Raw genomic sequence first — 24743 nt, 5'->3', positions numbered from 1 at the left:
ATTTATGTGTCCCTCAGAAGAGAACAAAAGGAAGCTTCTGGCTTTTAATGTCTTTTCAAATGTTCAAACTTGAGCTATTAAAGCTCTAGGTTTTTTTTCAGTGACTTCACAGATATGCGGCTCTGTAGGTCTGAGCATTGTGATGCAGCACATTAAGCAATCCCGGTTCAGACTAAGCAGTGTCTCTGAATGTTCTGTGGGATTGTTGGAAAAAGCTTCTTAGTGACAGATCTCAGCGCCTGCAGCCATCTGCTTGTGATCTGGTGACACGCCGCACTGCGTCTCGTCCTCTTCGGGTTATCCTGCGACTCCAAGGAGTGAGGAAGTGCTGCACAGCATACCTTGTCTGATTTAAGGCACGTTCTTGATGATGACAAAGAAGTCACGGCGCTCTCTCAAATGCTCTAAAGCTTTTGAATTTTTCATCTTTCAAAACATTTCAAGGTTTTGAGGTCAAGCCGATATGTTTCTCACATTCTCACAGTGAAAAAATTTACATAAATGTTTTTTGTATTAAAAAAAAATCATTTACCAAGGTAATGGGTGAATTATATCCAAATCTATATGAATAGATGTTTTCTATAATGAGGCCAGAAATGTGGCTTACTTTGTTCTGCTGGCATCCTACCTGTAAACCCACAGCATTCAGAAATGTAGAGAAAAATCACTCCTCAGATGGACTATTTCTATTTCATCTTTATAGCTGCCAATGAAGGCTGTAAAATATGGATAGGCTAACATTTCAAAGTCAAAAACACTACAAATTTTGACCATAATCTATGGAACGCATGAATGAATGAACGAATGAATTACAATAGATCCATGCTTTTTAAATCAGATGACAGCATTAGGTTTAACCATGCTTCTGCTGAGCTCTCTATTCCAGCTACTCTGATCCTGACTAAATACTTATTGCCACGGTGTGTAGTATGTAAAAGATAAGTGCTCACTATCATAGATTTTGACACATTTGTAAACAATATTTGAGAGAAATGTTTATTTTTTTTTGCATAGAGACTGTTTAAGATCTTTGAGTTCAGCTCCTGAAAAATGGGAGTAAAAACAATTTCTGTATATTTCTGTTCAGCGTATCTGTGCTGAAACTGTCAAAGTTCTGGGGGCCCTGGGTTTGTTGATGCCTTGGGCTGTCTCTACAAGAGGGTCTCAATTTCATCAAGCTTTTTCAGTCAACTTTATTTTAAGTAATTAAAGTCAGGGCCCGGTTCAAGAATGAATGGACCCTTTGCTGCTTGGACCGTCTGTTGGCCCTGGGGGGTCTCAAGTAAAATCTGAAACTAGATATTGTTAACTTCCTTTTACATACCAAGGAAAACGCTGATGGATCTTGTGGAATAAATCACTAATAGCTTAGCAATTAAAGAATGTTTGCTTACTTATATTGCGAAGAAAATTGCGTCTGATGAAGGATGCAAAAACAGATGTGGTTTTGATGTGGTTCCCGGTGGGCTGAACTGAGCATGGGCCCCAACATGAAACTCTTTATTGAGCCTGATGCAAACCGTGGACTGATCTGTAGTTGACTAGTGGTCAAGGTGTAGAATGTTTCTGCAGGTAGCTGGAACTCAGATTTAATTACATGATAACTACAAAAACGTGCAAGCATGATACTTTGTTACTGTACTTAAGTAAAATTTTCATGTATCTGTACTTTACTTAAGTAGATTTAGTGATGGATAATTTCATCTTTTACTCCAATACATTTCACAGTAAGTATCTATACTTTTTACTTCACTACATTTCTACAAGAGCGCTGCGCTACTCGTTACATCCAAGTCCCATTGTGCATGTTTGATTTGTTTGTTAAAATGTGAAGTTCAGGGACGTAACATGGCGCTGTAACATCCAAGAAATAATGTGGCTTACTAATTACCTTGCACCTTGTTGTCAGCCATCATCTCCCCCTTTCATTTGCCGCAGTACACCAGGGGGTGTGCCGCAGTACCAGGGGGTGCTACTTTTCCAGTAGCACCCCCTGGAAAAGTCATAGGACCCCCTTTCTACCTCCAGAAATATTAGATTTAGTTGTTTTTTTTCCATCCAATTTAACATTTCTTATTTGTAGTTGTTGTGGGATTTTCATTAAAATGCACAACATTTTAAAAAACCAATTGTTATATATGGAGTTAAAGAAAAATCCCATCACACAACACTATTTGAACTTTGCTATTATCACTTTTGGGAAACAGTTGACATAATGCCGGCTCCGCCTCCATGCGGATGTAGAGTTATCCTGATCATTCCAGGGCATTTCTCAGCAACTGACTAATTGGCAGCTGCAATTTGTCTGAAAGTACATTGCTGATATCTAGATGAACTGACCTCACATTGACAGTATTTATCACAGCAAACACGCTGCAGTCTGAGAGATTTTGAGTAAAATAATAAATAATCATGATCCAAGCTGTCAGTGAGGAATGTGCAATCCCGACAGCCGTTACCCAGAACATTTAGAGGGCAGAATACAATTTTTACATTTCCAAAACCGAAAATGCATCTGGAATAATGCAGGAAATGGATCGTGGCCTATAACCGGCCTCATATCCAGTTAAATGAAGGATGGGATGGGAGCATTGAGCATGTTCTGTGTGCTCTGACGTTCTTGTTTTACTTATTCGCCAATTAAATAAATCTCTATATATTTTAATTAAACAGAATAATAACAGCAACTGCAGTGTGCGCAGAGCATTGAAAGAATAAAGAACGGCTCTCAGTGGGGCTGGTGTCCTGTCATTCTTAGTAAAGAGTCGCCCAGAACAAACGGATCCTTCATGAATGTCACATTGTGCAGACTTTGGTCACACCGTTGTCCCATACATGCGACATGTCAGTCAACACCTCTGCACAATAAATCAGTCCACTGAGTGACAACTTTTTTTCATCGCAGATGCATATGTGTCCTCCCTTTAAGCTTCCTTTCCAAGTGACGATAAAAGTTAGACAAAGTCCCCACGGTCTGTGAAAGCGAAGCGCTTCTGAATTTACATGTCGCTGTATCTGATGATTTATGTAGCGGATTTCTATCACTGACGATTAGACAGAGAAAAACACTGAGCGTGTCTTGGAGTGCAAAGGCCAGTCTACCTCCTGACAACATGTCATGACTTTACCATATAAAGAAACTGAACTTCTCTCCTCTAGCTGTCAGGTCAAGAGCTCCTGTAGGATCTGTTCCCTGTTCTGCTACAGTGCCGAGTTTGTAACGGTTGCTTAGCCGTGTATCAGGAAAAACACTGTAGCAATTTTGGTTGAAAATTATTACTCTCGCAAATTAACATCTCTTAAGGTTTAGCCTTGAGCACATAGGAACAGAAAAGCAGCCTAAGGTTTTTGTTTAGCAGTGTTTTGTTTTATTCTTTCAGGAATTAAACCATTACARTTTTCTTTAACCTGAACAACCTGAAGCCTTCAGCAAACAAAAAGCAACATCTGTGCAAGGTGATTCAGACCAACAGGCCGACAAATATTTTCCATGCACTGCTTTGGCGCTGCATGTCAAAGTATGCAGTGTCTTACCGCCGCATTATGATATTACACAAAGCTGTCGCCCACACAATGCTGGGCCCGAGCTGAACCCCTAAACGTTGTGTGTTTGAACTCAGTCATGCCAAACTCTGCGGTGAGTTACAGATTTATTTGTCAGTGCTGATTTGTGAGGTTTCGAGAGGCCCCAGCAATTGATGGCGTCCAGCCGACAGGGGTGGCAAACGAGAAAACGATCTCGGCTCACTTGGTGGTTCTGCAGCTTTCAGGTTTCCTCATCAGCAGAATGACTTCCATCGATTCTTCTCCTGCATCATTTGCTTAAAATCGACCAGAGCTCTGTTTATTCACCCAACACCACCAGAGTGYCCGCTGCACATTAACTGCAGCAGAGACGAAGCTCTCCCCTCCATCTTCAGCTCGTACAGTTCTTTGTTTTCCAGCAGTTTTACTCTTTTAGACGGAACATATCCATAAAGCTTCAGAAAATCTTCACTATTAAAAAAAACCCTGAAATCTATCTTTAACAATTGATGCGCCCTTTCTTTTTTTCTTCAAAGGGAGTTCAGAGATCTACAGCTCTTTGGTCAAGAGATGTTTTTAAAAGAGTTTTATAAAAATTTTATTTGAATTGCTTTACCAGTTTGAATCAACGTTAACGGCTTCGTGTCAGTTGCTTGTGTGTGTTCTTTCTTTTAGCTGTAGTAACTTTTTGTAAAAATAGCTTTTTCTTCTTTCTTTTTTTTATTTCTTTTTTTACAAATGACATGCTTTTAAATCTTCCCTTTTCACTTGTAAATCATTTTCTAATTGTCTATATAAAGTAGAACTGCGGAGCTTTGGTTTGAATTCCTGGTCATTGCAGTGCCACAGACCCTTGTTTATCCGTTCTGAGGCATTTTACAGCAACTCGTTTTGCAGCTGTCTTTTTATATTAAAATATTAATGTTACCACTATATGAAAGAGGCAAACAAAGCCTTGATATAAGTCTGGAGTCAGATAACACGAGCGTCGAGAGCATCACTGAATGCATTTGGATCATGTATTCCCCAAGACAAAAACAAAGCCAAATAATTATCCAAAACATGCAGCAGTTATGTTCTCAAGGAAGCAGCTAAAAGCTAGCATACAGAGGCAGAAGGCTTAATGCTACTATCAAACCCAACGACCAGGAAGTCATTATTAACACACAACATTCAGGTCTAAAGTAAAATTTGCTGTCATTTTAGCGTTATTAGCAGTTTACTAGTTTACCAGTAGAGAGAAGGAACTGACCCTCAGACGAATTTTTTAGAAAATCCCTCTTAATACTGGTGGAGGTCTATACGTCATGAATGTAGGTAGATTCTGAAAAAATATGATTCTTACCAGACAGTTTGAAGAGGCTCTGATTTGTGTGGGATAATATACGCACTTACCAAACATTTTAACTTGTCCACTTGTAATAGAGGCCTAACTGAATTTGTACTACAAAACCTCTACGAGGAAAACGAAATGGCAGAGTGATAAAACTGATTAGCTGGAAGTCACAACCWTGTTTAGCAGTTTCACAGCAAATGCGTGACATCATGAATAAGAAAATCGTTACAGCAAACAGAGAAAAATGAACAAATTGAAAAATATGACTAAAAACAAATACAATACCAGGATTTTTTTTCACTCCTAGACATTCAAAGTACACAAAACAAGATTAAAAAGTGAATTTGACATGACATGTTACCTGTAAAACTATCAGTGTACCATCAAAAATGACACTGAAAATCTGTGAAGAATTGAGGTTGTCTGCTTCCTCCCTGTGGTCCTGCTGCCATTCWCAGAAATACCCCCTTCCTGGTCAGAAACAACCAATCCCAGCCAGGGGGAGGGTCTTAGCATTGTGCTAATTACAGAGAAACGACTTAACCTTTAAAGGAAAACTGTATATCCTCACCCATCAGTGGCCATGCTAAGTAGCCTAGCATCCATGCAGTGATTAAAGTGCTAGTCTTTGAGATGATTTACAAATGAATCCTGAATCCTGAGCAACAAGCTGATTCCTCATGCGATCAAGACAGCTGCCTCAAAAGAAAAAAAAACATATAACTATCACATTAAATTTAATTCATCTGTGAGCATGAATATAATTTCATGCATCTTCACTTCACTACGTCATTCATTATATCTGCTAAAGTGGATGCAGCAGAAATATACGACTCTTACGTCTTTAACAACTGTGGCAACAATAGTTGCGTCTCGCGGCACAGTCATATTTTCACTGACACGACAGGGAGGCTGTTAAGTCAAGATAGCTGGGCTCGATTCGTCTAATAATGCTCCACTGTGTCCTTTTCAAAGCCGTTGTCAGCAGACACTAAGCGAGGTGCAGCCTGAGCAATTTACAGAGCTACACGAGAATAACAACCAGGCAAGATGGAGCCTAATTGCAGAGGTTTTGTTTTCCCTTGTGCTGCCACTGAAATATGAAGAAGGCAAAGAGCAGCCAGCATTACCTGATTACCTGATCAGCAGCAAGAACGAGGGTAGTTATGAAAGCAGATGTCTTAACRGCTTGGTGCTCTTCTAAAAGCTTAGGTCAGCACGATGCCAAGCAGGAAAGACATCAGCAATTAAGAAAATCTTKCTGCCCATCAGAGTGGGAAGGGTTGTAAGGTTAGGTCTAAACAATTTTAAATCTATCAGCCTGCAGTGAGAAAGATCAGTTGCTACTTGTGAATTCAGCTTGACGTCTGTAGATTCTAAGAGATATTTTAGAAGCTCTGTCTCAGACTCTGCAGGCCTCATGTGCCAGATTATTGTTAAAATTCATCACGACAGCAAAATAACAACAAAGGAAYGAGTTTGTGATATGAGATGAGAGACGTCCAACAAGCCTGCACAGTATCATCTTCCAAGAGAGCCAAGCCCAGCAGATCAGCACAGACATGATGGTGTCACAGCCACTGATCSGACTCCAAGACCAAACTAATGCAGTCATCCAGAGTCGAGCAGAGTCCGCTGGCATGACAGCCGAAGCTTTGTTCAAACTCAGCAGCAAATCTGCAACAGAACGGCTGAAGAAGAAAATGACCTACGTGCCGTAGTGGTTCAGTCAAAGTCCAGACCTCAGTCCGGCTGACTTATGTTGAACCTAAAGAGAGCCGTGCAAAATCAAAGAAGCACCTTTAACGTGTCCTTCTACATCTCACGGTTCATTTATTTAACCGTGCATTAAAATCAGCATTAAAATCATCAGAAAGCAAAATATGTGCTCATGTAGCAGTGAGTTTACAACAGACTCCTTCATTTACATTAAACCTGTTTTATTTCTGAGGATTGTGTGGGGTAGCTACATGTATCAATGTTTCAAGTAATGTAAACCATCTAGGAATGACATAATTACTGCTTATTTAAAATATTAAAAGAATCTCCTCGGTAGTACGTTTGTGTAAAATAGCTAAGCACGTGGCTCCTTTTACAAAGGATTGAGTTGTGTTTATAAGAGGCCATGATATTATCCTGGTGAGACRGTGTCGGACTGTAAAAGACTGCCGCAACAGAAATGTGTTTGCAAGAACCCAAGCAGCAAAGTTTAGTAATATACTCATTTTTATTATTAAATTATACATCTATACAGTAGATCCTTAATAAAACTGCAGCTATACAAATCATTAAGAAGTGACCACATGTATTACCCATTGCAATATAACCTAAACACTCAGAGGTATGTGTTCATTCACTGTTACAGGAAATCTGCGCACTATCACATCTTTGAGGGATACTTGTGGGACATGCACAGAGAGATCCAGTGGCTGCAGACTCATCATGCTTGTCTTGTTTTTCTCAACCCCGTTCACTTCAACCTAAGCCATTGTGGAGCTCCAGTCCACCAGTGCATTGGTCCAAAAACTTAAATCAGAGGAACACATCCCGCCCAAGTGTTTGTACCACGTTTCGAGTCCCCAGAGGATGATTTAAAATGTCTTAAARATGCTAAAATAACAAGAGGTCGTTGCATTCGTGTCGGCGTGTAAATGTAGCTTTTCTTTGGGATTAACCTTTATTTAGCCCGGTGAGCTGAAAGCGTAGCTGATGCTGACAAAGACAGTCRTACGCCCAAAGAGCAGCGCGGTAATGACAGGAACCAGACAAGCTGAGTTTTTAAAATTTGGGTAACATCCTTTTTCCTCTGGCATCAGAACTTTCTCCTGCCCTCCCAAAGCATACATCTAGAAAAAGTAATGCAGTTGCCATCCAAGCTCTAATGTTGCTTTAAATATGTCCTGTGCATCACATGTCCTGGTGCAGATGGGCTTTTTTTTTTTTTTTTTTTAGATTGTGTGCACATATTCTACCAGTGTATCATTTAGGGAAAAAAAAAAAAAAAGATTATACAACTGGAAAACCAGAAACATATTCTACCACTTGGTGTAGGTCAGTGAGGGCATGGAAAAACGAGCAGATTGGCTGTTTTGCAGGTTGCGGAAAGCTCTGGCTCTGCTGATTTGCATTGTGAAGTAAGAGACAAATTAAACCTGTGCACAGCCAGACACTCCCAGATAAACTGCAGTGGGCCATCTCCCTCAAACGCAAGTCATTACAAAAGTTGGGATGTTGTTATTTTTGCTGCTGGTTATTTTAAATTCTGATCATTTGTGTCACCCGAAGCCTCCGTCGCCACATCCGCCACRCTCGGAGGCTCTGAGCGGCTCCTGGTCGCCTGCAGAGCTCACCACTTGTTCTGTGCACATCACATGATTACACATGATTATATTAATGCAATGCCACTTTACATTCACGTCTTATTTCTGCAAYGTTAAACAGTTAGTTTTAGAACGCTTGTGCTACAGTTCCCACAGACGAGCCTTTGAACTCGCAGGGAATGACGAAGCCTCATTTATCAAACATCCCTGTGCACAGCGTGGAAACTGTCCCAGGTTTCCAGACACAGATCAGGATTCATGTGTTCCAGTGTGCATGGAGGTTTGCTCGTTTAACGGGGCTCCGGGGCTCCTGACAACTGGTAGGCAGCTAATTACAATAAGATGAATGAAAGAAGAAGTTTTTTCAAGCCTTTGTTGGCTGTTTTTAACTTCTTGCACTACTTTGCCTCTGACTCAGGATTTTTATTACATTCTGCAGAAAGAAGTCATTGATTTTTAGGAAATAGCTTCCCTATTAAAGATGCTACTATGTTCTGGTAGGTCCTGGCAAAGGAACATCTTTCCTGAATCGCAGGTTTCTTTTGCGGAACAGTGCACAGAACATCCTCCTCTGGCCACTGGCTTGTCTTCCCTCCACAGTGAATCCATGTCCCACTTGAGCACCTGGAACCTGAAAGTATAGGTCATCGCTTTTGTTCCTGGTAATAATCGTCAGAAGACCTCGGACATGTTCATTGCTCCTGAACTGAACTACAACATCCATTCCATGCCATGGTGAAGGATTGCTTTCAACTGGCAGTGCTGCCTCCTTACTCCCGACTGCTACATGAACCTGTGAAAAGGTTTCATCATTATTCTGACTACCTGTCCAGTGCAGGGCTAATTACAAACCCCCAGCTTTAGTGTGCAGTGTGACAGCTCAGCACGCCACCTGAAGGTCAGAGAGTGCAGCTTCATGGTGCTGCGAGCTCCTGACAGGAAGCGGCGGAACGTTCCGGGCAGGGATGGCACTCTCTACATGCTGCAGCTCACACTGTCAGCTCATTAGGTCAGCAGCTCTAACGCTGCTCATGTGGAGGTTTGCACCCTAAACCAGTCAGAATSCGACTGAAACAGCCAGGTTTAGTTTCCTTTTGCTATGTGGCGCAACTTTAAGTAATTTGTAAAATCAAAAGACTTGGTCATTCATCAGAACTGGGATGGTTAAATGTGCATAACAGTTTGGTCATGTGAATCGTTTCTCACACACAAGTCAACTGTGGAGTGTCACAAAGTCCAGCAGCACCTGCATCAGTTTGCTTCACCTTTACTTAACTCTGAAAAGCCACATAAAGCTGGATTATGTGTCTTTGAAATGTAATGATTAAAAAATGAGCTCTGATAAAACCGATAAATGGATGTAGTTTGACTTGCAGCCCGAGTGTGAGCAAAATATCTTCTCCGTCTGTGGACGGATTGGATGTGGGCTTTTCCAAATTTAAGCTGCAACAAGATTCATTTTGTTTCTTTATAAATAAATGTAAAATTAGAGAGTGAGGTTGTCTGTCCATTTAACGTTCGATAGAAGAAAGTTTCACAAAGCCATGCTTGCTTTTCCACATCTCTGCATATCGTTAGCCCTTTCTGAGTTTGATAAATGAGGCATCGGGTCTCCATCCAGTTCCAGATGTGGAACTTTTCAGGTTTGTTAGCTTGCGTGTCGTTTCTCTGGTGAAATGGAAAAACCCCTCGGTGAGAGAAACCGTCTCCCCTGGCTTGGGTTCAGGAAGCAGAAGATGCTTACGGCTGGGAGACTCAAGCTTTTACTGTGTTGGTCGCACACCTAAGTGACAATAGGCCCCTATTAAATGCAAATGTGACTGCACTGGTGCATATCTATGAAAAGAAAACCTCTTAACTGTTGAAAAAACAAAAAAAGATATATGCAAATTAGGCACTCATACTGTTTAGGCAGTTTTGTCCCTGTTTTTTCTACAACATTCACCACCACTGGGGGGGAAAAAAAAAGAAAAAAGAAAAAAGAAAAACGATTACAGCAGCGAATGCACGCATATCTTACAGGCCCGATCTCCAGCTTCTCGTCTCCACGTCCGGCTCAGTGCGTCGCCCATCCCCCCCGGGAGAAGGCCAGACTCTCACACTGAACGGGTCGAGTTGTGTTCGTTTAGGCTGGGCAGCAGCTTCTGCTCCCTGTGCTCACACCGTCCTTCTGTCAAGCCCTGAAGGACATTCATCTTATGCTTTACACAGTTTTCAATGACAGAAATCACAGCAGCTTGATTCTGACAATTTCACCAACATCAAATTACACTAACAGCTGCAAAGATTCAGCCACTAGCTTGTAGAGGAGCGTTGAGAGGGCGGGCGGCAGGCTGCAGGTGCTTGCAGTGTTCCTGGGAGCTTCCAGGGCACCGGGATGGGTCGATCCTGCAGCAGCGTGTCCACCTGTGAAGTCCTTTGYCAGAGAGAGGTACGTTTTGTGGCGCAGGCTGCACGCTGCGCTCAGATGTAGTACTCCTTCACGTTGTCCCTGACGGAGTTGTGGAGGTGCAGCTCAGTCCTGTAGTCTGTGTACGTGCTGTGTCTGTGCTCCTCTTTCATGCCGCTGCTCCTCTTCGCCCGCCGCTGCTGATACAGGAGGCGGCTTATCACAGCCAGAGCACACACGGCAATGAAGACGACCGCTGTGACCACACCTGAGAGCACAGCGGGGAGGGAGCATTAGAGGATGATGACAGGAGGTTGAAAGTCATGCCTGGAGGCAGGAAGACTTTCAGCTTCCAGAACAAAAAAAGCATCCAGCGCTCAGAACACAGACAGTCGCAGCATTCCCACATTCCCATGTTCACCACCGAACACAGTGAATCATTCATAAAGGAGCCACCTGGATCCCTAAAGCCGTGGCAGCTTATCAACACCTTTTGTTTTCTGTTTCATCTCTTTCCAGATCCTATAAAACAGACTCAGATCTGAGCCGCTCTGTGTTTAGGTTCCGTTTTAGATGAAATGCCAATGAAGGGAAGTTTGATGGTCAGGGTTTTGCTCTGCTGGAAATGCTTGGAAATTTTTTTTCTCTTTGAAACTCAAAGGATGTTTAAGCAAAACAAACCGGACTCCATATATCAAAGGGAGTTTTTTTTGGTCTTTTCAGTTGTGGAGATATGGATTAAGAGCCGTGTCGTCTGTGACCTGCAGCAGTCTGGTCCTGAGCCAGAGGAAACCTTTCAGAACAGATCTACCAATAGACGTAGCATTTCATCTTTTTTTTTTTCAATCGATGTAAATAGCAAAGTTATATAAACTCCAGACAGTCTGTATTTTAGTATAAACAGAGCAAGTCTTTCAATTGATTTGATTCCAGGAAGCGTCACATTTTAGATATCTTACCTGAAAGGCTTGAACTGTTCTAGATCAGATCTGGGTCACATCTGGCTCTTTGGACGTCCTGCATAATGAACCGAGTTTCACTTCTACATGTAAACCAGAACATGCTGGTTTTATTTGGAAACGTTTGCTTTTATTCAGAATGCAAGCAGCAATGCTGCCTCACTATGGCAGCAACATTAGCATCCTTATGCATTCGCTGGTGGCATTTCAGGCTAAAAGTGACTGATATAGAGTGTTTTCAATGGAAACTAGTTGTGTAAAAGCCAATATTCTGCAGCTAATGCCCTGAAGCTTCACCAGGTCACTTAGGCCAGTTGGAAAAAATAAATGTTTATTTTTAAATGTGAAGCTTTGGGTCTTCACACACCATAGAAATACAGGGCAGCAGCTTTAAGCCCACAGATTTACAGAAACAGCAAAAAACATCAATTATTGATTTCTCTGTAGAGGGTGAACCAGAGTGCAAATGTTCTACATGGGGCTTAATCTCCGCGTAATCCAGACTTATCAAAATTAACTTTTACATTTTAATAACAGGTCTGAAGTTGTTATTGTGAATGAACTACGCTAATGTGACAGAACATAAATCTACAGTAACAATGTAGGTCAACCACTACGTCCCAAAGACGGCGTTCAGAATAAATGAACGCATGAATGAGCGAGTGAGTGCATGAATACAGCATATTTTCATTTGTATATTTACTTTTTCATGTCAACAATAGAGCTTGGATTTATATAAAAGCTATTTCTATGTCTTCCGTGCTTTCGTGAGGGTGATTCACTGTGGTTCAGTTTGAACAAAAGGAATAAGCCGTTCCCAGCCTGCTGTGTTTTATCCGAAAGAAATGAAAGTGTCCAGTTCTTTTTTCCTTTTTTTTTTTTTTACAAGGAACGCTGATCAAATATGGACTGACATGTTTTTCACGCATCGCTGATCAAGTTATTGTTGATTCTGAAAGTATTCACATCCTTTAAATACTGTGCTTTTTTCATATTTGTGCTGTGATTTCACTTTAGATTTAGAGAAACAAAAACAGATACGATTTTAGAAGATAGCAGGAGCAACTTTGTTCCTCCCTGAAGTCTACTGCTGCATGGAGCGCTGAGGATTATTTAACCACATCCGGGGCAAAAAGAGCAACTTAATGTTCACATGTCACACATTCAGCAACACCGCCTGTTAGCAGGTTGAGACAATAAAGCGTCAGGCGCCTGAAATAAAACACAACCTCGTACTAAACCTCCTCAAATTAATTCTGCCTTTACCTTATCCTCTGTTTAAAGGGAGCTTTAGAAATGAGTGAGAAACATTGTTTTTGTCTTCCTGGGCAAGGTCAGTGAGCAGGTTAGTCACACTTTCATGTCTTTTTGATAAACACGAGGCAGATCTGTAACATGGACTCACGGGTTGTTGCCTGGAAACTGGGCTCAAGAAACACTGTGTGAAAGAGGAAATGTTCATTTTCTCAGCTCTAATTTGAAGTACAAAGAAAAACGTCCAATGTCTTCACACTCATCTAATATACAAACGTTCTGGCTCTTACCGGCTTCATGTATATTCCTAACTTAAACAGGTAGAAGTGACTTGATTTAACCTTTTTCTCAGCTGATAATTGTGAAATCAGTTTCCATTTAATAAGCAAACAAACACTGCGGCACTGTGACCTTCACCCTGCTGTTTGTGAAATTTAACAAAGTCTCTGCAAAAGGGATAAAGTGAAGAAAAGTAAGTGGAAATAAAGACCAGAAGAGCTCATAGAAAATAAAAAAAACAATGAAGCCAAAGTTTTGGAGTCAGGTGTCCATTTCAACCTTCTCCACCTTTAATTTAAGACGAGCACGCCTCTTAAAAAATAATGCTTCATGTGAAGCTGGTCAGTGCTGCTGGAGCAAGAGCAGTAAAATGCAGCTTTAAAGCAGCTCACAGTGTGCTGAGAAGTAGAAAACTGATATGCAGGAATCCTCACAAAGGGCACTGATGAACAGGGGAGAAAAGCTTCCTTTGTCTTCGCCAAAGCAATTTTCCCTGTGCTCGTCTGAAAAGGTTATAAGGCCAAGGAGAGATGAGAGAGGCGTCCTGAAGCTCTGCAGAGCAACACGCATTCCACCACGTTAAGCTCCACAGTTAATCTACGGTTATTACAGTGATTAACTGGGCTTGTATGTTTTTACACCAACTAATTAAAAGAAAAAGATTTTATGCAGAATATTTTTTCAACTATTATGATTACTAGTTGCAAATTTTGAACACCTGCTGCATAGTTTTGATCATATTAGGCTCTTACATCAATGATCTTATGTCATAATTTACTAAAATGCTTTCTAATTAGTACAACTGAGTGTTGCTGTTTGACATATGGGTACGACCCAACGGACTCCCTTAAAGAATCGTCTTCTTTCTTTGAAAAAGGAATCTTTGAAGCACTTGTCTTTTGTCTGTTGAAGAATCAGACAGCTCCTTTCACCGACTGTCAGGAAAGTGTGCTGCACAGAAATTCCCTTCTGGCTACGGATTCCATTACCCTCTTGGGTAACACTTTATTTGAAGGGGTGTGCATAAGACTGACATAGCACCTGTCATGAACATGAAGAAGTCTTTATGAATGTTTATGACAGTTGTCCTGAAGTGTCATTCGGTAAATAATGACACTTTTAATGCAAAGTTGCTCTAAAAGTTGCATTGAAAGTCCATTAAAAATGCCAACTTTGGATTAAATTATCATAATTTACAAAAACACGCAAAGTTGGCACTTTTAATGGACTTTCAATGCAATTTTTGGAGCAACTTTGCATTAAAAGTGTCATTATTTACCGAATTACACTTCATGACAACATTCATAAACATTCATAAAGACTTCTTCATGTTCATGACAGGTGTTATGTCATGTTTATGACAGTGTCATGTCAGTCTTAAGCACACCCCTTCAAATAAAGTGTTACCCCCTCTTGTTTGAAAATGTTCTGTAACTCATGTAACTTGTGAGAGTTTGTGCATCATAAAATTTACAATTTATTTTCACTTCAGTCTCTATGCCATTTAAAAAAAATAAAATAAAAACTGCAAAAGTAATTCATCATACAGTTTCTACGGTTTAAGGGGAATATGGATAAAGAGTCAGGGGGGTTGGGAGACTTTTCCAGTTGTCTATTTGTCCCAATAGACAATGTGCCTGTCAGCTGGCTGAAACAAGACTAATACACGTTACACTGTTGACAACAACGGAGTGGTCCAAGAGGACAGGCCATGGAGCGGTCCGGTTGGTCTCCACTCCAGGACTCAATCCTACGGTACATCTGTGGGTTTTGAAGTTAAACTCAGTATCACAGTTAAACCTGCTGCTTACAAACCACATTTCTTCAATCAGGACGTCAATGTGTCATTACTTTTCCAAAAGTTAGATATGTAAAGAAACTATCTTCACCTGTTAGATGGGTGATGTCACTGTTCAGTTTGTTTGTTTTGTTTTTGTTTTGTTTTTGTCCAGACTGAGGTCAATGAAGTAAAGGTCAACTGTGTCACTGATGTGCTGCACTGTGACACTGAAAAGTCAGAGCTGTCCTTGCTGCGCTGGGCGGCAGACACACCACACACACACACACAGATCTCAACTTGTTTGTGGCTGTTCTGTTGTTGTGTTAGTGACCTCGGTGACCTCAGTCATCAGCCATGTTTTTTCCAGATCTCCCTCCTGAGTTGATGAGGTTAGGATGTCAACAGGTTTGAGGTGCCTCCTTTTGCTTGTGTGTGTTTGCATTTATTTCCAAGGCAATGACACAGACCTCTCAAGGCCAGTGGTCTGGGTCAAACAGCAGCTATTGATCTGAGTTCGTTAGGTGTGTTAGTACACCACCGTGTTAAAACCACTGTGTTTTTAAGGATGTGCACCAAAGAAAGCCTCTGTAAACGTCTTGCCTGTGAGATGAATGTTGATGTTCACCAGTCTGATACTTTCACTATGACTTGTTGCAGTCATTCATGAATGCTGTAGATCTACCTCAACCAAACCACTGGGGTGGATTTTTTCCTATGGAGCATAACTCTAAAATACTATTATTCAGTATCTTAAAATGAAAGATATTTGGAAAAAATGCGATGGAAAGCAGAAATATCTTGGAGCAACGCTACTTGACACACCATTGGTTGACGTTTGCAAAGCAGCCAATCGAGGATTGGCCATTCATTCTCCTTGCTGCTGATTTTCTGTACTCTAAGCAGCAAGGATAAGGCAGGCTGTGGATGTTAGGTTCTGTGGTGGAGCCAATATGGCTTCCACTGTGTGTCCTAATGGATGTGAAGGTATATTTGATGTTTGAACTAATAAAATGGGCAATAACAATCTCTTTGAGGGAGGTCTCAAGTATTTGGAGATTTCAGCCATTCAGTGATGCTTATGGTCCACTGTGAATACATTCACATACAAACTTTATTGCCATTACTCAGCTATATTGTATTCGTGCTGTGCAGTAGACTGCCTAGTCATTACTAAGTAAATACGTCAGTAAGCTATAGAGCACATCTGCTCAAATCATCATCACTCCTGTAAGCTTGTGGTTTTTCTGGCAATGCGTCACTTTTGTTTTCTTGCAGGTCTTAATGCTCTAATAGTTTGGTTTGATTTTGAGAGCAGGATTATCTAAATATTAAAATTAGATCTGAACAGTAAAGTTGGACTAATGTTTGTGGATGCTGTGTGATGTGTAAATTAGCAGAGTTGTAAAGAAGTCTGGAAAAAAAAAAACCCTACTATTTTCCTGCTGCTTATCTTTGTGTTCAGCCTAACTGACTGCTCTCTAGTGTTAAAATGAATTCAATCTTCCTGTTGAACTCCTGGCAGATGACAAACTGTGGCTTTCATCTAAACCAAACAAGTTTCGTCTGAGGGTGGCAGATGCCAAGATAAAGTTCAACTTGTGTTTGCTTTGAATACTTCAGTGATGATAGCATTTGCCAACGAGGCTTTTTTTAGGCTCCTGTTCATTAGCTTGGAGACTGTGGTTACATTTATATCTACGGTAACGTGTTTTTTTTTTTTTTTTTTCATGATTGCTTTCTACTGTTAAAATCTGAGGAGAACTCTTTTTTTTATTTCATAATCACAAAGCAGACATTACGCCGTGAAACAAAACACGCTAAGCAGCCGGATTGAAAATGAGCTGGAGCGGAGTTATCAGGAGACGAGACAGGAACATTAAGACTGTGGAAAAATGAGCAGAATAACAAACAAACAGCTGGGGCTCATTTTCAATTAACCACAAGAAGAAAAGCTGCAGAAAGGAGGGAAAACAGACCTGCTATTACAGCCAAATCCTTCTGGGCGTTGCTGTCGTGCTGCTCCTTATCTTCATTTGCAGCTTGATCTGAAGAAGCATGAATGAGGAACAGATTCATTAATTATTGCCATAAAGACAGATGAGAGAGTGAGGATGTCAGGAATCCTAGCAGAGAGTTCCATTTATTGTCCAAATTTCTGTTTAGTCATGTTTGACAAAGACATTGTTTTAGGTTTAGAGTGAGTAAGATGCATATTTTCCAGAACAATTGCCTTGACATCAGAGCCATCACAGCAGGTAGGCATACACGCCACTATCTGAGAAAAGTAAATGATCCTTTTGCTTTCCCAAATAAATGTCCTTTTCTAGCTAAATATCCAGGGTAACTTGTAGGCTTGCCTTTATGTTTTCCATCCTTTTACGCCCTGGAGTCTTTGAAGCCATTGTTCAGAAGCTTGTTTATCTTTTTTTTTTCATGATTGCTTTCTACTGTTAAAATCTGAGGAGATGGTGCTTCCACAGCATCATATATAATCACATTTTCTCTAATACTTGGGGATGAGATTATCTAACATCACACTAATGTTCAAGTTAAGTTTTCAACTTTAATATTCCCATTACACACTGCTTTATTTTCTGCCAGAAAGGCTTGCAAACCAGGAAGTCCCAAAAAAAAACATTTATAAAAGTCTCTTACCCTCCAACAGAGGGGGCTAGAGGATCCATCACAGCTGACTTTTATAGGTTGGTTTTAGTAAAGCTGATGCAATTAAGCTTTCCTTTTTTCCCCCCCTGGTTCACATAAAATGCTGATTGAATATTTTAAATGGAAAGAATTACAAGTACAAACCACTTGAAATATTTGATTCTTAGTTTGTGGGTGTTTGGCAATTTCTTCTGTACCGATGATGACCTGCGCTGCTAACAAAACAAACAAAAAGATAAAATACAATTATTCTTGCGACTAATCTTTGACTCTTTGTAGGTATTACTGTTTTTCAAAGTCAGTAATGAAGCTGTTTGGCTTTTCTGTGTTTTGTTATGACTTGTTGAATACAGAGCAAAATTAGATAATATTCACAAATGTACAGTGAAACCAAAATTATTTCAGTACATTTGAAAACTGTTTTTTTTTGCAACAGACAGAGCTTCCTTGGTGCATTTGGCCAGATTTCCAATAGCAACATTTTATCATATTTTGTCTAAAAAATACACATTAGAATGTACTAAAAATTTATTTAACAGTCTTAAAGGAAATGTTCTAATTTTTAAAAGTATTTAATTATTAGTATTATAAATACTTATACTACCACAAACAAGGACCTTTGCCATGGTTACTGGGTCATGTGGTAGCAGATGGTGACAGGGCCGACCAGCAGCTGTGCTCTATTTCCCAAAAATTGGGCTTTATAAACGAAAGCTGTGCAGGTATGTACGTACACAGTTTTATACATTTAAATKTTTTTGTGTGACTCACTTTTCTAAATTTGTCCCTTCAGCGTGAAAGCTTTTATAAAAGCGTACGCATAAAAATGTGCAGCACCATGTTTTATGCACAAGTTGGCATGTATAAACATGAATGTGGTGTGAAAGTTTGCAGAAATACAAGTAAACTTTTCACCTGCTGTGAAAATGTGTGGCAGCCATGCAAACAATCACACACACATGCACACACACACACACACGCGCACGCACGCACGCACGCACGCACGCACGCACGCACGCACGCACGCACGCACGCACGCACGCACTCCAGGAGAATTTAGAGCAACAAATTGTTTGTACAATCATGTTTTGGACTGTGGGAAGAAGCCAGAGTACCTGGAGAGAAAGCACAGGGAGAACATGGAAACTCCAAGTAGAGAGAACTCCACTGTGCAGCCAATCTGTGAAGTTTAGCTACTTTAATCACGTCAATACACAAATTCTTAGTGTTAATGTTTCTTATACTCATTTAGACCACAGGGTGTTGAAGTTCATAAAGATTTCTGATTCTTGACAGTCAGAAGACAATATTCTCTCCCAGCTTGATTTACTGCTTCTAATTATTTTTTTTATAAACTTTGTCTCATATGGTTGTATTTGTATTATTGATATTTATTACCTCTGATGGAGTAGCTTGTCAACGAATTAGCAATTTCCCCTCGGGGATCAATAAAGTATATTCTAGTCTATTCTATTGTAATCTCTCAAAGCAGTGGAGTTTCATGGATTCTTACGGGTAAGTGCACTAATTACACTCTCTCGCCGATATGTGAAGTACGAACTGCTGACATGAGAAAAGATTACTTTTCATTTATGTCAGATCTGGAGTTCTGAACAGCAGAACCTCCCCATTGGTCCAGACTTATCTTTGTCCTGTCAGATTAGAGCAAAGGACACTTCAAGGGACCAAGAAGATTTAGTCAGATTACAACATCATGATGAGCTCTCACCAAGGTTAGTCTTTTGTGTTTAGCCTTTTTTTAAATGCCAAAGAAATGTGTTTAAATTGACTACTCTAATAGGTATGAGTGTGTTGCTATGTGATGACCTGGTGAGGGTGTATCCTTCCTCTTACCCAGTAGCTGCTGCTGGAGACGGGGACCAGCGAGTTAACAAGTATGGCTTTGACAGTTACCAGGACAACAGCGCTTGCCTGGCTGCACGATTTTAATAGTAAAGTTTGGTGCTCGGGGGGGGGGGGGGGGGGATTATGGTGTGTGGATGTTTTTTCAGGAGTTGTGTTTGACTCTGTTAGAGTCAGGGTGATGAACTCTTAATGCTTCAGGATACCAGAACATTTTGGGCAACATTATGATCCTACCTTTGTGGAATAGTTTAGGAACGCTCCCAAACTAGAGCACGAAGCAAAGCAGCTGATGTTATATTAAACCCTAAAGATTAAACATGTGATGTCACTGTTAATATGTGGGTTAGATGCCAGAGGAGCAATACTATTGGGAACACAGTGTTATATGTATGAACAGGATTTCTGTAAAGTTGTGAATAGGTGCTTAATAAATGGACTTAATTGAAATGATTCCCATGACGACGTATCTGAAATGTCAGGAATATTTAGATGCTTTTGTTTCCTGAAAAATGCCCCTGTCGTTTTTATAAAAAATTAAAGGAGTGTAAAAATGTGAGCTGTCCGCGCTCTGCATAGACACACGCTCATGCCTTTTGTTCAACTGCTTTGGATGGAATTGTACTGCTTGAAATTTCTCAGTAGCATAAAGAGCTAATTTATAAAGGACCCTCCACGTTTTCTATCGACACACAAGCCCTGCAGAGGAAGTGACATGCAAGTTTATCTCTTGAATGGAGGGAAACAAAATGTTGTCAGCAGGAGACGGTGTCACCTTAAAACAAGGACGATCCGTCTGAGCCGTCGAGGTTTATTGTGTCATTAATTGATGACAAGATAAATGTGCACCAGAGGAAAAAAAAAAACATCAGCAAACACCTGCTGGCTGATGGGCATCCTGGAAGGCATCATATTCAGCTGCTTCACTGACTTTATGCCATCATTTAAGGACGGCGCAGCACTGAAACAACCTCACTCTGTTTGCCGTAATGTACACAGGCTTGGCTTTTGGGCGCACGAGCTTAACTTCAATTTGTCTACGCAACTTACACTTTGTGCAGACCACACTTGTCTGTGCTGGAGTTTTACCTTGCAGAACGTGTGAGGTGGATTCTGCCAAAGCTCCACAATTTGACTGGACCAAAGGGCCGCGGATGGTGATGAGGGAGCTGCCCCGATTGGTCAGTGCTGCCTTGAGCGGAGCAACGTGGTTGAACTGCACTGAGGAGAGGCAGCCGACGAAACCTTTGGAAGCGGCTTTCACCACCTCTTCACCAAAGCTGTCCATCCCTGCAGAGGCGCGGGTTAGAGGAGAAAAGACACGCTGCCGTATGATTCATTTCTGATTGCAATACCATCAGCAATGACAAAGGAACGGTGACAGGAAATGATGAATGGTTGCAACACAAGTAGCACGGTGTGCGGTTTCTCGGCACTTCTCCTTAGATTGGACAACTTACTGATGACTTTGCCCAGCGTCAAGGATCTGATTAAGATCAGCTCTGCATCAGATGACAGTGTGTACTTTCTGTGGATGTCCTGGTCGATCTGGTTGAGTGGAGAGAAATCAAATAACAAGGCAATTACACGAAATGTAAACCGAGCTAACGGCTGCAGAATCAGCAGCTCACTGTAATATTTTATAGATTGATATTTGTGTTCTCTGCAGCTTCACATAAAACCTTCTCTGCCCACGGCTGAGTGATTTTGACCTCTCTTCTCTGCTCTGCCGTGCTGACTCAGATGCAATACTTAACACAATGACGTGGATTGAAACACTGCAGGATTTTCTGTCCACTGCCGTCCACACGCCAGGGTTCTTTACAGAGAAAACGGGTTTTAACACGTTTTCACTGCAGCTGATGAAGCTGTTGGAGGGCTGCAGAGCTTAGTCGCTTCTAATTCTTCTAGTAATTGTGCGTGAGTGATAAATGATCGCTTATTTATCCTTCTGATCCAAAATGTAGGAGGGAAGCACAGATCAGCTCCCCAGCCCCATATCATACGACTTAGCCATTAAGCAGCAACTCGGCTCTATAGCGCAAATAAATCAGATTGGAATTCAACAGAGCTTTAGACAGCGAGAGTTTAATTCACCAGTGTTTGAGGAGGCTTCATCTGCATGAAGCTAGACAGTCATTGGATGGGATAAAGAACTACGTAGCTGTCTGAAAACGACGTCAAATCTATCAGCAATGATTTATTAATCATTTTATTCAAATGTTTTGGAGTTCTAAGCTTGATAGGATCTAAAAAGTGTTCAGCCAACAAGCCTGTGAAGGTTCATTATTCTCCTGATATCCTGTCTGAATTCTGTCAGGTTTTGATTTAAAGTGTAAACTTCTACATTTGGGGAAATTGATGAGAATGATATAAAAGTTCACTGACACGCCACTACGACAGCAGAGGACTCTGGGGATGTTAAAATTAGCAGCCAGCTATGACGACATTCTGCTGGTCTGAATGTGACACTGAATGGCTTTTAGCAAGATTCGGGTCTTGTTCAGATCCTTCTGTGAGCCTTTTATAGTTTAACCCCTTAACATTCACCTCAAAAACACTTTCATGTTGTCCAGTGGTCCATGAGGACCCCGGTGTCATCATGACAGTCAAGGGGTGAAAGCGTGAAGGTTTCAGTGTTGGAGGCAGATTTGACCTTCTGTCTTAGTGGCATGTTCAGAGTGTAACTCTCACCTCTCCCTCAATGACTGACTCCAGGAGGCTTGGAAAGGGCATCTGTAAACATCACTTGTCAACTTGTGCCTCATATCCTCAACTGGATTTAGATTTGGATTTTGACTGGTCCATTTTAACGCCTGAACGAATCTTCAGTGTGATATACGATCTCAGAATGTGTCTCCAGTGTGCTTATTGGTGAAATGCAAACATGACTCCTTATAGCCTTCTATTAACAAGTTATCCCATTAGATTCTCCCACCAGAGTCTTTTCTGTGTGAGTCACCATGCTCCACATGCCTGGCCTGTCAGTTTAGGCGTCCATGAATGTCTCGTTAGGTTTATAATTGTGTCAGACTCTGAAGGGTTAAACAGTGAACTATAAAGAGACTGGAAATGATGAATCTACTCCCCGCTTTAAACTTCTCCACAAACCTAAACTAAATGTTTGTGGCTATGAATGCATTAGCATGGAAACAATTAAACGTTTTAAAGACATCTTATGTGACTTAAACTAATTGGCATGTTGTAAAGATGTTATAACTTAAAATCGTTTCATCACAAATCTCTTTGTTTGACTGGTTCAGTTTTTTTATTTATTTATTTTTCTGCTGTTTTAATAAAATTCTATCAGCAAAGTAAAACGCATAAGGAAAATGTCAGACAGTGTTTCTACATTTGGTATTCTTACAACATCTGGGCATCAGGCCACTAAAACCACTTAGCAAAGGTCACAGGAAAATGTGGTTACAAAGCAACATGACACCCATTGGAAACCTTTAGCTGACCTTCAGTGGCTTATCTTGTCATCCGGCTGCAGAGTACTTGTCTTGGGGTTGGTGGTAAAACAATCTTGATAATTGCTATGAAGAAAATTCCTTCAACAATCGATGATAAGCTGATGAATGAATAATTTAGGACAAATGCATCTGCACTGTCTGGGTCAGTCACGTCGTGAGGAGTCTGTTGATCAGACAGGAGCAGGAAGGTTGCAGCTAAACACGGTGAAAACGCGCCTAAAGAAAAACTTGTGATAAAGCGTTATCCTCAGGCGGATGACAAGAGCCTGTGGTGAGTTTAAATCCAACTTGGACTCATTCTGTCTATCTTTGGAAAGAGTGTCTGATGAGAGGTACTTTCATACCACACTGAGCTACAGGACTGTGTGTGTTCAGGTAAGCTAATGAGTGAACTTCAGTCCCCAGGAGCTTATTTTTGTTTCCCTTGTGCAAAGCTAATATTAGGTACACACTTCCCCAACACGCGGAATGGATTTAAAAAAGACTGAAGTTTAAACGGAGTAGGATTTACTATTCTACTGAAATAAAGGGGAAATTCCAAACGATAAATATTAGTAAATACAAATATAATCAGAAGTCATATCAAATGCATTTGCCATTTTTTTTATATTCTTTACATAGATAAGTGTAATATTGTAAGTAATTTAAATGTGACCTAAATATAAGCTAAATATGTTAAAAAATAAAATCAATCTATAAATGAGTCCAGAGTAAACTTAGATTTAAAGACACTCAGAAATTGTCCGAGTTCAGATTTATTAGGAGCAACTTGATTCTGTAGTCGGCCAGGTTATATTCAGATCCGGTCATTAAGTCGCACATGTCATATATTATAAAAACATGTTGAAACTCAGCTTCTGTGAAACAATAAATAAATAAATTTAGACGATATTATTGATATCATGGTTACTGGTTTGAAAAAATGTCGTTGTTGGGCTGCACCTCTCCTTTAAGTTTTACACTGGGAAGGAGGCCAGTGAATGAAACGCTGCAGGCGCTACAGCAGACAGTCAGAGCATTTAGGAAAGGTGTTTCAGGTCAAACTGTCTTGTTTTTAGGGTCTCAGACCTGGAATTTAATTCCAAGAACCAAACTTACATACTCCAAACTTTCATTTAAAACTGTTTCTGGAAAATCTAAATTGATTATTTTTAATCTTATATTCTAGCCATATTATTGATATTATTCTATTTGTAGTGTCTTTGCATATTGTTGACCCACCCAACTGGCTATGTTCTCTGGTTAAATAAGTTAATGCTCATTTATATGGATTGTCCCGTAAAAACAAAGCAACAACTAAGTCTGTCGCAGCAAGTAATGACTCAATTAATCACATGATGAATTAAATGGTAATTGACCTGAATAGTATAGCACTTTATCAAGTCCAAAGGACCATAAAGCACTTTACACTACATTCAGTGATTCACCACTCACACACACCTTCAGCTACTGGATAGTAGCTACAGTCTGACAGAGACAAGGCTGCCATGCACCAGCGCCACCTGTTGGGCTCTCTGACCACCACCAGCAGAAGAGGAGAGTGAAGTGTGTGGCCCAAGGACACAGCAGAGGTATTGGTCTTAACCAGCCCTTTTTTGAAGGACAATTTTGTTTGCAGAAACTTCTTTTTTTTGTTGTTGTTTCTGCTGTTTGGTTTATTTATTTTTGGCTATTTAAAATGTCTCCCAGTTCCAGTGTTAGATGCTCATTAAGATTTAAAGGTTATTGATCTTTTGAGAAAGTATTCTAGCACTATTATGCCATTACCATTATATTACTTGAAAAGGTTATTATTTATTGCAATTACTTCTGGTTCAATTTATTTCACCGCAAAAGTTGCTGTTGTGACAGACCTACCAACAACACCAGAAGAAACTTAAACTGAGCACTCTGTTTAA

General features: G+C 40.5%; 1 protein-coding gene across 1 annotated transcript in view; it reads right to left on the bottom strand.

Annotated features, from left to right (window-relative positions):
- Positions 1-7076: 7076 nt before the first annotated feature.
- The window catches only part of LOC103482356 (contactin-associated protein-like 5), a 174079-nt gene continuing 156412 nt past the window's right edge, over positions 7077-24743 (bottom strand). Inside the window, 4 exon segments of the mRNA XM_008438481.2 lie at positions 7077-10838; positions 16819-16887; positions 20459-20659; positions 20830-20917. Of these exon segments, the coding sequence (XP_008436703.2) occupies positions 10645-10838; positions 16819-16887; positions 20459-20659; positions 20830-20917 (552 nt within the window). The 3' untranslated portion in view covers positions 7077-10644.

This window comes from Poecilia reticulata, linkage group LG2 (assembly GCF_000633615.1).
Source record: "Poecilia reticulata strain Guanapo linkage group LG2, Guppy_female_1.0+MT, whole genome shotgun sequence".
Classification (NCBI taxonomy): domain Eukaryota; kingdom Metazoa; phylum Chordata; class Actinopteri; order Cyprinodontiformes; family Poeciliidae; genus Poecilia; species Poecilia reticulata.
Note: the sequence above shows the minus strand (reverse complement) of the source record. Positions and strands in the feature narration are given on the sequence as shown.